The sequence below is a fragment of the Oryzias melastigma genome, linkage group LG9 (genome assembly GCF_002922805.2).
Source record: "Oryzias melastigma strain HK-1 linkage group LG9, ASM292280v2, whole genome shotgun sequence".
In the NCBI taxonomy this organism is placed as follows: domain Eukaryota; kingdom Metazoa; phylum Chordata; class Actinopteri; order Beloniformes; family Adrianichthyidae; genus Oryzias; species Oryzias melastigma.
The window spans coordinates 28,278,008-28,292,852 of record NC_050520.1 but is presented as its reverse complement, the minus strand read 5'-3'; the positions used below and the strand labels follow the sequence as shown (position 1 = coordinate 28,292,852).

General features: G+C 39.2%; 2 protein-coding genes across 8 annotated transcripts in view; one reads left to right on the top strand and one right to left on the bottom strand.

The window, feature by feature from the left end:
• pgam5 (PGAM family member 5, serine/threonine protein phosphatase, mitochondrial) overlaps window positions 1-53 on the top strand; it is a gene marked incomplete in the record, with an annotated part of 3,760 nt that extends 3,707 nt beyond the window's left edge. For all 3 annotated transcript variants that reach the window (XM_024274974.2, XM_036213676.1, XM_024274972.2), the window contains 1 exon segment: window positions 1-53.
• Window positions 54-990: 937 nt separating this feature from the next.
• ankle2 (ankyrin repeat and LEM domain containing 2) lies at window positions 991-14,738 on the bottom strand. Of its 5 annotated transcripts, none has more exons than XM_024274965.2 (13): window positions 14,632-14,738; window positions 12,377-12,891; window positions 10,184-10,378; window positions 9,595-9,779; window positions 8,813-9,001; window positions 8,606-8,728; window positions 7,506-7,569; window positions 6,336-6,511; window positions 6,155-6,258; window positions 5,264-5,454; window positions 4,262-5,105; window positions 3,921-4,052; window positions 991-1,722 (listed from the first exon to the last, which is right to left on the bottom strand). In XM_024274965.2, exons 2-13 carry the CDS (start codon window positions 12,867-12,869, stop codon window positions 1,515-1,517), a joined length of 2,904 nt encoding a protein of 967 aa, XP_024130733.1. In that variant the 5' UTR covers window positions 12,870-12,891; window positions 14,632-14,738; the 3' UTR covers window positions 991-1,514. The 5 variants fall into 5 exon arrangements, with proteins under 5 accessions (XP_024130733.1, XP_036069568.1, XP_024130735.1 ...); XM_036213675.1 differs by lacking the exon at window positions 14,632-14,738 and adding an exon at window positions 14,365-14,488; XM_024274967.2 differs by lacking the exon at window positions 14,632-14,738 and adding an exon at window positions 14,291-14,313.
• Window positions 14,739-14,845: the final 107 nt, after the last annotated feature.

The following is a 14,845-nucleotide window of genomic DNA, read 5'->3' as shown; positions in this document are numbered from 1 at the left end:
TGTGCTAAAACTTTGTTAGCTCCACATCAATAAAGTGCAGGTTTTGTGTTGTACGTTGGAGTTGTGGTTTGGAAAAATGCCGTTTCACTCAAACAAAACCACACTGAAGTAGGAGAGGTGGTTTATTGATAAGTTGAAAGCAAATTAGGTTTTTACATACATAAAGAATTCACCATGAAAGTTTTTTTTAATAAAGCACAGACCACTAAAAGCACAAGAAAGCATGTTATTTTTTTAAGTTTTTAGGTGCATTTTTTTTTCCTTTTTTGCAAAGTTCCACATTCATAAATGTTCAGAGATCCGGTTGATCTGCTGTGGCCTGAGAGCACGAGGATGACCGTACAATCTTCTGAGTGAAGTAGGTTGTGCTCTCAGATAAAGGTTTCGTTCCCAAAAGAAAAGTACATTCAAAAACACATTCTTCCAAACTAATCGGAATATTAAAAAATACGCTTTTGTTTTTTCCTCCTGTCTGCCCAAAGATGTAACTAAGGAGCCCTCAGAGACAGATGAACCCTGACAGGAGGTGGGAGGGACATTGGAAGTTGACATTCCCACCTGCTTCAGGAAGGGTTGACCTGCTGCGTTGAAGCTCAGATAAGGATGAACTCAGATCTTCAGCACTAAAAGCAGAAACGCAGCTTTCCTCTGGTCTGTAAGGCAGTTTTCCTGTTGACCTAAACTGTAACGCAAGTCTGGATTGTGCTGCTGCTTTGTCTCTCTGCTCACATGAAGCTCCGACATAAATCAGATTCACTTTGTGATCCATCTGCCACAAAAAAAAAAAAAAAACAACAAAAAGAAAAAAACTGATATTCTTTAGTGACAATCGTGCTTCGACCTCATGACTCATTCTGTCCACATACTCGTATCCTTCCACAGAGGAACTAACATTTTGGATGATCGGATTATTTAGAAGGAAAAAAAAAAGAAAGAAAGAAATGGCACAATTTAAGGCCGCTGTTAGTTGCAAAAATTAAAAGCGAGGTCGTCCAGGAACTAACATTTATTAATGAACAACATAAAAACATGGAAGATCTTTTTTTTCCTGTTTCCCCACACGTTTTATATTTGAGCTAGAGTGTATTTTAAACAGGCAGAACTGGACACCCCCCAGAAAAATTAAGGCAATCCCTAAACTGAGGAAAAACAGGAAATGGCAGTTGGTTTGAACGCTATTCTTAAAAACATTTTGTGCTACTGACCAACATACAAAACAAAAATAATTTTTAAAATATTAACATATTTTACTCTTTTAAAACACTTTCAGTGACAGAATCCTGCGGAGGATTGGACTGAACAGTACGGGGGGCGTGGCTTGTGTTGGAGTTGTTCCAGAATGTGTGATTCACACAACAGCACCGCCCATACAGTACGCCAATGATCAAAGGTCGTCCTTTCTTAAGGTTGAGAGTAAACGCCATGAGAATTCCTCTTTTACATTAGAGTACTGTACATCGTTAACACAAATCTTCCTGGCGCTCGCTCGCCTGTCAGGTGGGTTTGCAGAGGCGTTACCGCGACGGCTCGTTCAAGTGCTTGAGGCGGTGCCGTTGGATGTAGCCGACGTTGGCGGGGCTGTAACGGCTGGGGCTGAAGTCTGATGAGGCAACATGGCGGACAGGGCTGAAGCGACCGGTGGGGGACATCAGGCCGCTGATCGGGGATCCGGGGCTCTGATGCTGCTTCCTGAGGCGGGGTTTCACAGCAGGGCTGGGCCAGCTGTACCACCAGAAAACACAGTTATCAAACAAGATGTTGGCAGGAATTACTTTCTAAAATGAATCAACAAGATAAAAGTTATAAAAGAAAAATAAATATTTACAAAATAATCCCAGACAAAATACACAGCATAAACAACACTAAAAAATTAGTTTTTTAAAAAAAAGCTAATGCAAGACATTTAATTAGTGTCTTTGCTCTTAGAATGCAGAATAAACTTCATTCAACAAACTTTAAGACATTGTTGGGAAAAATGCAGAAATTTCCAAAGTTGTACAGAAAAATAATTAAAAAAAAAATGGAGTTGTTTATACATAAATGAGTTCCTCTTAAAAGGACAGAATGCGTCTTAATGGAGTCAAACCAACATCAAAATGACCTAAGAAAACTAAAATAATACAGAGCATTAGTCTCATGTAGTCTTTTTGAACTATGGCAAGAAGCTAAATATTTAGTGGATTCAGTGTGTTGTGCACAATGTGCAAATATTTCTACAAACAATAGTAAATATGATGGCATTTAAATATCTATTTCTGTTTTGTCTGTTTTTAGAGCTTGAAATAAACCAAATAGTCAAAATTTGATTTCATGAAATGATTTTTTTTAATCCTCTTGTATTTGAATACAGAATATTGATTTGCTGTTTTTATTGTTGATATGAACTTTTTTAATACGATTATATTCACATTTGAAACATGAGTTATGAGAAAACATTTTCTGTTTGAAGTCCCACTCCAATGAAAACGTGTTTCTGGTGTTTTAACACGTTTCTCATGATGGAGGACATACATAAAATAATTTAAGATTTTAACTTCAATTATTTCTGAGTATTTCTGTACTTAAATTGGGATGGATTGAGAGCAACAACAACAAAAAGAAACACACTTTTTGGAGAAAAAAAAAAAATCAGGTTCGTGACGCAGCAACTGACATGGTAAAAGTCTCTTCTCTGTTCCAATTCAGTCCTTCACTTGCAGACAAATAGATCCATTAACATCTTCAGTTTCTGAGCTGCCATCTGCCTCAAAACTAAGCAGAGGAATAGCTCAGATATCGCTCACCAATTTTTTATTTTGCTACGCTAATATTAGCTGGGATAACAGCACAGGCTTATTCCCCGCTAATAGCCCCGCCCACAAGTGTACTCACACTAGGGCTTGGTATCAACAATAATTTCCAGACTCGATTCGATTCACCAGAGCCTTAATAAATTAATTTCCAATTTTTTTTCAAGTCTTTCAACCCTCTCGATTCAACTGGACTCAATTCAATTTTGAGTTTACACATTTCGACACATTTGTTTAATTATATATTAATAATCTATATATATTTTGAAGATTTTCAAAATCAGAAACAGTTCACATAATGTAAAATTATAATGAGATTGTTAATACCATAAAGTGTTACATGGATTCTTAACCGGAGACGCTCCAATTATTGTTCTGCTTCCCCTGGAGAGTGTTTCAATTTGGCCACTAGGTGGCGATCGCGCTATAGCATTACACCTTATTCCAGAAGAAACAGAAAGTATCAGCAAAAAACTGTTTTAGACCACAAATGGTTACTTTAAATAAAAATTTCTTTAAAGGAATTTGGAAAATTCATGCCTGAGTATATAAAGTTGTTCCTTTAGTCAGCAATGTATGTTTAGGTCGACCGAGAATTAGCATTAGCCATCCAATGGGAAATCCTATTATACGTTAGCATCAAGCTAGCAGACTTTAGCATTATTCATTAGATTGATCTCTATTTTTATGGATCGATTATTGATCTATTAGGCTTCTATCGATTCAGATCAATCAATTGATTTTTATTAACCCAGCTCTAACTCCTGCCACTCCGCAGAAAATAGGTCTTAAGAAATGACAAAGGTTTTTTTTTTTTTTTTTACTAAAAACACCATCATTATAATTAAAAGACCACAAAAATTTAATAAATAATTAAAGACAACTGGAATTGATTATACAGTAGATTAAAATATAGCTGGGAGTGGGACTTTAACGACTCCCACTGATGAAAATTGTGTTTTTAACATGTTCTTGATGCATTTTTCTGATGATGGGGGACGTCTATAAAGAAAATTAAGTATTCAGCCACCAAACTGATACCTTTTATGATATATTCCTGTAAATTATCAACACAAACTTGATTCCATCTCAATACAAAGAAAAAAAAAAACACTAGATAAATTGACCAACCTCTGCATGTCCAAGTCAGAGAATGACTTCAGTGTGTTCTTCCATTTGAATATACTGGGATACTTCAGAGGATCCACTTCTACACTCTTTATTGCTGTCAAAACCTCTCTGTCCAGTCTGGAGGGTGAATCCCTGCAAAAGCACATTTGGTGGTTTAAGAACGTCTCTACAATAAGGTTAGAACACAAAAAATTCACCTTCATCAATTTGATTTTACTAAAAGGATGAGTGGATCTTTCTCAACAGATAAAACAGCTAAGTTGTTGGTTAATGCACCCCGTGAGTTTTGTTTCACGTTATTTTAAGAGCCTGGTATGTCCAGAGGAGCCAGCCTGACTCACCCTTCGATGAACAGCTCTCTTCTAATGTGCGGTGGCGTTCTGGGGAGGAACTCCTGAGAGCTATCCAAGGACTTATAAGAGGATTTCGAAGATCCTGAGCTGCTCAGGTCTCTGCCTCCGTGGTCCCATGATTTGGACCTGGCACAGAAGTTGCGGACCCCTGACCCCTTGGTCCAACCGGACACGTCCAGATTCTCCTCTGCTTCAAAGTACTCCTCTGAGCTGCTGCTGCTGCTCCTTCCCTCTGTACCTCCTGCTGCACCTCTGCATGTCCCGTCCACGGACAGACCGTCCTGACTGAGGGACAGGCGGTTCAGCCCGGAGCTCAGGTCTTTCGCAGCGGAGGAGCCGAGGGAGTCCCGCACCTCCTTGTGCCAGTTCTCCCCACTGTTTCTCTTCTCCTTGTAGCTCACAGGTGAGTCTTGGCTCTCTTGTAGTGACATTCGCTCAAACTCCACCAAAAGATTGGAGATGGGGGACAGCATTTTGGAAGAGGACGGAGAGGAGCGCGGGGACAGCCGGTCTCCGTTGTGAGTCCTGTCTCTGGAGGAAGAGCACACCCCGCTTTTGCAGGCCACTCCGGGTGACAAGAGGGCGTCGCTGCAGCAGCAGAGCAGGTCCTGCTCGGCGGCCGTCTCGATCAGGTTGGCGCCGCGGTGGTGCAGTGCAATGTGGAACTCGCGGCCCCCCACGGCTCCTTTCAGCGAGTCCTTGGTGGCAGCCGATGAGGTGATGCTGGTAAGTGCTGCGTTTTGCCGGTTCTTCATTTCCTCCAGGCTGATATCGTCCCCCTCATCCAGGAAGGCACCAACAGAAATGGAGTTGCAGAACTTTTTGGGCTTGCCTGGAAACAGGAATGAAGAGTCAGGAAAACATTTCCACCAGTATCAAACAATTCTTTTAGCATTCATCCATCTCGACTCTGTAAAGTGGGTCATGTTTTACAGAAACTGATTTCCTGAATGCAGTAAGACGGGATGTGATCCATTCTTTGACCCATACCTGGGGAGGGGGTTTTGAACCTGTTGCTCGTCTCATTCTCCCCGGCTCCTTGATGAGTCCGGACACTAAAATCCTTCCTGTTCAGATACTCCTCCAGCATGTGGAGGCCCTCAGGAGACGACAGATCCACAAAACAATCCAGGAAGCCCCAGTACTCTGCCCAGGGGTGTCCCATCTCATGAGCCAGATCTCTGAGGATAAAAAGGAGTTATCCATTTATCCCTTACTACTGTATTTTTCACTGTATAAGTAGTTTTTTTTTAGGATAGTTTGGCCGGGGGTGTGACTTATACTTGATTTAAAAAAATTTAATAAATAGCAATGACCACTAGAGGTCAGTCTTGCGCCGGGCTTGGCGGAATTTTCCAAAACCACAGAGGATCAAGAATTCAATAGATTTAGTGATTTAAAGTGATATAATGAGTTTAGCTGACTTGTTAGCATGTTGTTTATGCTTTGGTTATCTGAATAATTGTTCATATGTTGCGTTTATATACTAGAGTCCTCCAATGTTCATGACACTAAATAACCACTGTGTTATAGTAGTAAAGAGTTCCTTCCAAGGATAAATGTCTGTTCTTGGTCCTGTATTGTGTTAAATACATTTCTCAAAAAAGTGCAACTTTGATATGATTTTTTTCTAAGTATTTCTTGGCTGCTGCGGCTTAGACTCCAAAAAATATGGACTCTTTATTTTTTAAGTATTTGTTTTACTGAATACTTGATTAATTATCAACCAAAGTCTGAAATTCAGATTGAGCAACAAAGTTTCTATCACAAGAGTCAGCTAATATCAGGATACAAACGTAGACTGAAATGAACCTGCAGTCAGACCCTGAGTGGACGAAACAGCCCCAAGATTAAGAAAATGAATAACATGCAGAACCATACCTGCCCACTTTTTCTGCCCCTCTGTCCAGGTCTGATTTAAGGATGTTGTAGAACTCTGCCCGGTCTCTGGGAGGCGTCTTCCAGGACCGTCGAAAATCAGCTGCCTTCAGTGGAGAACGACAAGATCTGATCAGAATCGGTTGATTAAACCGGCCGTCATGCAGAGAGGTGATTAACTTGCTTTAAAAGGGCTTAGCGGTCCTGCAAAGGCTGTGACAGTCATCAGAGGATCCATGGGGCTTCTTGTGTGCTGCTGGTTTCGAGCGAGACCCTCCGAGGACTCGGGCGACCATGGATCTCCAATGATGGGCTGGGAGGTGTTGTCAGTAGCCCTCAGGAGAGGAACGTAGCAACGGTCTGAGGTACAGAACATCCAATAAAGAACCTGATGCTTATCTAAAGAACGCTGTTCAACAAGGACATAAAAGTCCAATATAGATGGAACCAGACAGTCAAACTTCACTGTAGTGTACTGAGAGTCTGCGCTAAAATCAGTGATTGTATTTGAGAACTGGACCGAGTGACTCCTCCCCTCTGGCATTCCAAACAGAAAGACAGAATCTTGTAGCCTTCTATGGAGAAATAAACAGCTATTACTAAGTTATTCAATTTGTCAGAATAACCATTCTCTCTCTGATACTTATTTTTAAAACCTATTTTTGGTAATCCTAACTGTTTTCATGATTTTGTTTCTGCAAGTTATTCATGATATAAACTGACCAATCAGATGCCTCAATAAAAGAATGTGATCTTATGTCGAATGTTTGAAGGATTCCCTCAAGCCTCCTTTCAAGTGACAGGCGTGTGGACTTCCAGCAAGACCTGATTGGTGAGAGTGGTTGCCATAGAAACACAGAGTCAGACTGACTCAGACCAATCCCTGCTTACCGCTTTTGCCCCAACATGGTGGTGTTCGTATCACAAAAAAATGGTGACTGATTTGGCTTCATTTAGATAGAACAGGAGGCAAGTCATTTTCTATGGGTGAAGTCACACTCGCTCTGTCCAGTTTTCATATACAGTCAATAACTAAACTCCTGCCCACACAGAACCACTTCAACCAACCGTCCACTGCAACCATCAGATTAACCAAACCTAAACTACAGAAAACTTAAAATACAAGGTAAAAAATTACACAAGTTTATAAATAGTTCATTCAGAGGCACAACTAGAACTGACCCAATAATATCAGCTCAGATGTCTCATTTAAACCATCTTAAGGATGTTAGACAACTAAAAAAAAAAAAAAAAAAAAGGAGAAAACAAGAATAACAGAAATTAAACCATGCGAGATGCAATCTCCTCTGAATTCAACTAATCTTCATACATACAAAGAGAACAGTAATCTTACCTTCCAAGTACTCTTCTATCCTCTGTTTCACTTCTTGGGTTTTATTTTTTCTGCTACAAATAAGCTGTGAGAGGAAAAAATGAGACAAAAAGACAGAAATACACGCGTGTCATCAGTGAATCATGGCTAAAGACTTGAAAATAAAATAAAATGTACAAGGAAAATGATGATGATATTGTTCAATTTGAGTTCGTTTGGCTGAAAGCTGCTCACATAATTAGCTGTAACCAAAGATTCCTTAAAGACCCACTTCCAATGAAAATCGTCTCTTTTTTGTGTGTATTTAACAAGTTCTTGTAGTATTTTCTCACAGTTGAGGACCTATAAAAAATAATTAGTATTTCTTGATTCAATTGTGTTGGATCAGAAAACCGGATGCTAGAAAAAGCTCAGACCAATGACATAGCTACTGAATGGGGCGTGCTAAAGTCTCCCCTCCCCCGGCGCACACCCTGGTCGCTCACAGCTGTGCAAGACATGCTGGGCGTGAAACACTCGTGCTGTAGCAAACTGCCACTCTAGCTCACAACTGTACGACTGTATTCATCCAATATTGCTCGTTATTTTTGCACCGCTAATGTTAGCATGAAGCTATAAGCTTGCGTAAACATGTGGCAACTGTCGCCAAAAGCTAAACTTGCATATCTATACTAGAAGACTTCTGACCGTAACCCGGTTCCAGTGTTTTTTTTAGGGAAAAAGCGTGAACTTTTTTTGAACTTCGGTCAAGGACTTCCAGCTAATGATGGCCTGGCACCATCTTGGGATCCTCTCGTGTATGTGACTGCGGTCTTATTCGCTACATTTCTAACAAATCTCCTTCAGATCAGTAACGACAGTCGTAACTCATTTGTAGAAAAAGACCACAGTTAAGATAGACTACCATAAGAAGATTGAGGAGAACCAATTGGACCAATTTACGTGCATTTCTTCTAAATACTTGTGTCCTAATACTAAGACACAAATGAAGAAATAATTCCTAGTATTGTGACATTTGAAACAAAACCTCTGGGTCACATTCCTGAGTGACATAAATCCAGACTAGATAATCTACTGTTGTGTGTTTAAGTTTAATAAATGTGAAATGAGCGTCTCCTCACATCACAGGGCTTCAGACCATCCTTGTTTTTGCAGTTCTTATCAATGCCGGGATGCGAGCACAGGACATTCACCACATCTGGACATCCAAACTTGCAGGCAAAGTGGAGCGGGGTTTCAAACCCCTGCAGAAAAACAGAGACACAGCTGATCAACGACATCTGAAAATACAGTTTCATTTTGATTTCAGGTACGGAGAAGAGACTGACGGCCTTATCTGGAGTGTTGAGGTAAAGATCTACGATGTAGTGAATCCTTTTCTGCAGCATGTCTTCCTGATCGTCTGGGTACATGAGACGCATGAAGTCGGGGTTTTCCAGGCTGTCCAGCAGAAGCTGAGCGATCTTGGCCTGGTTCTCTTTTGCTGCCACGTGCATGACGTTATACCGGCAGCCCTCCTGATGAGACAAACCACCGTTCACTGATTCAAACTTTATATTTCACTGAACAATTAAGACATACACTATCAAATGTAGAAAAAAAACTGATTTGGGCCTTTTTTGAATGAGATGGTAGCTTAATGCTAACACAATTAGCCCCTTGTAAGCAGCTAAAACTCATTCATCTCAGCTCGGATTCATAACGGAGCTGAATGGAAAGCAAAGTTCAACGAGTTCAAAATCTCTAGTTTGGATTCAAATGTAGATCTAAGCAGATAAGTTGAAGCTCACAGCCAAGAAACAAGGGAGCTACTGAAGGAAAGATTGTCCTTAAAGTTCAACAGGAATCCTGAGTCTGAACCAGAACAGAGCTCATCTATGAAGGGATCTCATGATGCTCATTGATGTTTACAGAGAAAAGTGAGGAATAAAAGAAATGCACAGAATAGTTATCAAGAAGTGTCTTCTGATGATTCCAACAATTTTCTAATTATTGCAGAATGTCTTTACAAGATCTTAATTATTACCTTTTTTAAACATTTAGAATAAGAAGTTACAAAGAGCAGAATACTTTTAGAGCAACAACAAAGCAGTCTGGTCTGCGATCTGACCTGTACAACGGTAGGGTTATCTCCTGAGCCGATGAGATAACGGGGGTTGCTCCAGACGAGTTCACTGAACTCTTTCTCGTCACCTTTCTCCACGGCTTTCCGGAGTTTGGCTGTCAAGTCCTGGCTGCGCGGGCTTTTGAAACTGTTGGCCCGCTCCCTGTTGACGGTATCAACCTCCATACTCTCTGATTTGGAGACACAAATAACAATATAAAACAAAGCAATAAATAAAACATGTCTATGGAGATTTTCATTCATTTAGATCACATGATCACTGGAATTTCTACATTTTAAAATCTTTCTCCCTTTATTAAAGAGTTGCATCTTTCTTTTCACCCAAAGTGTTTCAATGTTTATGTGTTTTATTTATTTTTTTTACAATTATGACCTCAGACTTTATGTCNNNAAAAAAAAAAAAAAAAAAAAATAGAAGACCCGAGCAACAAATGATTCCCACTAAACCAGCTAGGTTTCAAATATCCTGTTTACATGTTAAATATGCCATTATTTCTCCAGTGTTTACAGATTCAATCTGTTCTATCAAAGGGTGACTCTTTCTTTCCAGAAAGTCATTTGATGGAGGACTTACCTTTACCGAGAAGCAAGTTGGATTTAATTGGGGACACACATGGCGTAGATTTGCTGGGAGACGGGACATAGTCACAAACTCCCTTGGCATATTTCTCTGCATCCTCCCGGTTGTTAAAAGATTTGAAGCGAGCTCCTTTCATGGTCTTTACAGCCTGAAGAGCATCTTTCATTTCCGTGAATACACGACCTCCATCTGCAGCACAAACAGAAACATGTTAAACATTCTGTGGAGCAATAGTTGTATGCAGCACAATGTATGCTGTTAATATTCTATAAAAGTGGGGCAACTGTTCCTGAGACATCACTAATGCCGCCGTTTCAACTGGGATGTGCAAATTTTGAATGATTTCATCACCAAATAAATGGCTCTGTTTTAACTGACAAACATTTCAGTTTACCGTTAGTGAGTTAGCATCAGTACGATTACCGTATATAGGGTGCTTTTGAGTGATGTCATCATTCCAAAAGTCGACCATGTTGGTCATATCAAAACATCAACTTCAGAATTCAGCTTTGTGACAAAAAGGTAAATGACTGCCGTCCACTTGGCTGTCACCATAGAACAGACAAAGCTACCATGGTAAATCTAAGTACATTAGAATTGATTTTGATCATTGACTGTATTAAAGAACTAGATTGCAAGAGTGTGAAGTCACATGGAAAAAAGCTTACTTACAGCTCTAAGTCAATTCAGTCACCATTTTTTTTTTTTGCAATACAGACACCACCATGTTGGAGCCAGACATAATCAGTAAACGGTGATTCAGGATAATCTGTCGAACGTTTTGAATATTTGACTTGAAGAATCTGATTGACCAGTTATACCTTGAATAACTTTCACTAAAGAAGAAACCATTTTTAAAAACTGTGATTATCAAGAATTGAAAAAAGTACCAGAGCAAAAATGGTTATTCTGACAAAAATAATGACAGAGTATTAGCAGTTTATTTTTCCATAGAAGTCTATGGAACTTTGGCTCCTTGAAACCAGTGGGTTTGTCAGTCCAGTTCTTAAATACAGTCAATGATATTCACACAAACTATGAAAATATTGCAAAAAATAACCCTTGTTCAATATGAATTTTGATATTAAAACAAATAGTTTGAACTCTGACTTTTTCAAACACTCAATACCTACTGAAGGGAAACAAAATAACCTACTGACATTACTAGTACAGTATCCCACCCAATAGATTACTGTTGTTACTGGCTCGGTGATCTTACTCTTGTTACAAATACAGATGATTAATGATAACATGAGCTATGTCCTTTTTTATTGATTTGACTGAAAAGCTGTAGAACTTCATTTGCACAGATTTTTAAATCTTTTGAGTCTGCAAAGAGAAGTAAATTATCAAAACCAATAGAAACTGCTTGAGGTCGACAAATAACAAAGGTTGCACTCAATATGGACCTTCCTCATTTAATTTAGTTCTACTAAAATAACGCTCCCTTTCTTTAGTTCAAGTCAAACACTACAACCCAACATGTTTCTGTTCAGCATTGTTGTCATTTGTCATTCATTTGCACAGAGCTAAACTCAAGGCAATGTTTACAAGAGTAAACATTCAACATAGCGGGATTCAGACTGGATTTGTGACATCGGCACAAACACTGTATGGCCTGAGCCATATCCCTTAGTTTATCTAAATCTGCAACTTTCTAAATGTTTTACCCCCATCTGAACAGGTATTCTGCAGTGAGGGGAGTCAATGAGGTCAGTGCTGTAGGGCTGATTTGGCTCTCCTGCAATGTAATGTCTAGTTTTATGTATCAGTTTCTTAAGGTAGCTTCCTCATCAGATCATTAAAAATTATTGTGTTCCTTTTATTTCTGTCTAGCCAACTTTTTTTCTCAGATTTACGAAGTGCCTGTGGTTATTAAAGCCAGATTTCAATGATCGACATAAAGAGAACAGATATCTGTAGGAACATTATTCTTTCTCAAAAGAATAGTTACTCTTTTATTATATAAAAATCCAAATTAATAGAATAAAAAGCAGGAATTAATAAATAAAAAGAAAGTCAGACTATGGCTTCCAGATAACAAAAATTCTAAATTCCAATTCAAACTTTGAAAATAACACAATAAACAACTGCTCCTGCTAAATATGACTCCCAAATATCAAAACATTCATTTTAAATAGTATGCACGAGTTGTTGATGTTAAAGAGTTTTATAAGCTTTGCTTACCACTTCTAGACAAGACATCCTCCCACGGCGGACAGACTCCGTAATAAAAGTTTGGAGAAACTTCTGCCGACTTCGAAGGAGTTTCTGTTTTGGCCTTAAAGTCACTGAACTCAGCAGCAGTCTTAGAAGTTGCTTTCACCGAGATTTCCTCTTCTTCTGGGGGGTTTAGACCAACGCCATAGCCGAACTCCAAATCCTCTGTAGCAGTCTCAGAAGAGCTACTGCTTGTTGTAGCAGTGGCTGTAGCAGCAGCTGTGGTGGCATTTGAAACGGGTTTGGCACTGTGATCTGCATCATCTGAAATGCCGGGAGAAAAGCCGTCGTTCGTTTCGGTCGTGTAGCCCTCCTGTTCGGCAAGAACGCGTGCTAGCTTCCTCTCGTAGGTGGCTCTCGTGGTGCATGTGATGGGGCCACACTTGAGGTGTGCTCGGGCAAACTCCTCAGACAGCTCGGCAGCACTCAGCCCCTTCAGTCTGCTCAGAACGGCCTCCATGCTTCAGCTCCCAGCGACGCAACTGAAAGTTGACCCAAAACAGAGCAGAAAATGCATGACTTTAATAAGCAGCATGGCAACATGTTTCCCTTTAGTGCATCGGGATATTTTTGCTTCACTAGTCAAAAACAACTCATTTGGCTTACAAACCTAAAACAAAATAGATAAAGAGGAAGTATTCTGGACCTTTCAAAATAAAACTTGCTAATAAGAAGTTAGTGTAAAATAAATAATAAAGAAATGCTACACATTTTAGCAAACTAACAGTAAATTAGGGGAGTAATTTATGAGTTTCATAACATAAAAAATGCGCAATTGTTTTCAGCTTGTGTGCAAAATCGTTTAATAAAACAACTTTAGCAAAAAGCTAAAAATAACAGCCACGTATATTTTATGTAAACTTGTGTTTACCCGTTCCTTATTAACCAAGTCTTTAACAATTTCACACAAAAATCAATTTAAAATAAATAATTTTAAACAACGTCACGTTCCTCGTGCACATTTAAATTGTTTTTGCAACAGTTTTTAGGACTGAAGTTAAACTAGCTTCTGCTGGCTAGCTTGCTAACAAGCTAGGCGGCTTTTGAAGCTAAGCAAAGATGGCTCGGAGAGACAGGATACGCGACAGGATTCTTATTTTCTATTTTGAGGATTAATGATATTTGTAAATTACGAAACGGGTACAATTTGGACAGAATTAGTGTATGTACTCGCATGCTGTCACGCCCAAGTGTGTCATTCGACCTGGGCTTTCGGACAGTTCCGTAGCGAATTTGATACGTGGAAGTCATTCCAATATAACAAAATAAGACTAAAAGCAATGACATCCATCGATACTTGCATCCTCATACTCACCAAAGAACATTTTTTATATGTAACGAGAGGTGAATTCTAGGTTTGCAAATATAAAACGGTGGTTAGACACAAAGCCGAAAACGGTCTGGAATAGTCTCATTGTTTACAACATGTCGTGCGCATGCTCAGTTTCAAGGCAGGGCACGCTGCGTTCCGCACCTGTAGGAAAACTCAAAATTAGACAACTGAGAAGTGAGAATCACAAAACCGTAACACGAAGCGTTAGCCTTGAATTTAGGCTAAATTAAGGCGCCGCTTGGGGCTAAAAATCTTCCTTGTTATTTGCTAAACATCGAGGACACATGCATGGTTGCAATAAGTTTAAAATACTTACATGTATTGGTTATTTAATGTTAACTATGAACGGCATTTCCCTTTTAGATACAAATTGCGTTTTTAATTTTTAATATAACAATTACATATAATTGAAAACCAGTTGAATGGCTTAACCAGCTTGTACGTGCTAATTTAGTCGGGAACTATAGATTATATGATTATAATGCATTACCTACAAGACTGAAACGTTGCAACAGCGATTTTCAAAAGAAAATAAGTGAAATGTTTACCAGCATTAATACTCCTACTACTAGACAAGCCAATGGCATGACATCTCAGTAACAGCTGGGACGACGTGTAATACCTCTTTAAATCGTGTCCGGCTAAATGGAAAATGAACAACTGCTAAAGAAATGATGTTATTTTCACCACATATATCAGGAATCCGAGTTTATCGAACATGCTAATAGGCATTAGCTATTTAGCAAGAGGCTAACAACTCAAGCTACTGGTTAATTGTATCATAAAATACGTATGATGAACGGTATTTATTTTGTTGACGGACCCGGAGAGATACAGAAAAGTTTAAACAGTAATATAAAAGCTATGAATAGTGTCATTTGAATATTACCCTGCCTGCGTCTCCCTCTGTTTCCCCGGCACCTAATGCTAGGTCTCTTTACACCGCGACTGTTTCAAAATGCGGAGCCAGGACCCATAGGTGTCCAACATGGCGCCTGAACAAAATACTATTTTTACGGGAATGAATAAATATGTATTGTAATAAATTCAGTTCGCACTTAATTATACGTATTCAAATAACACATGTGTTTTAAAAATACTTA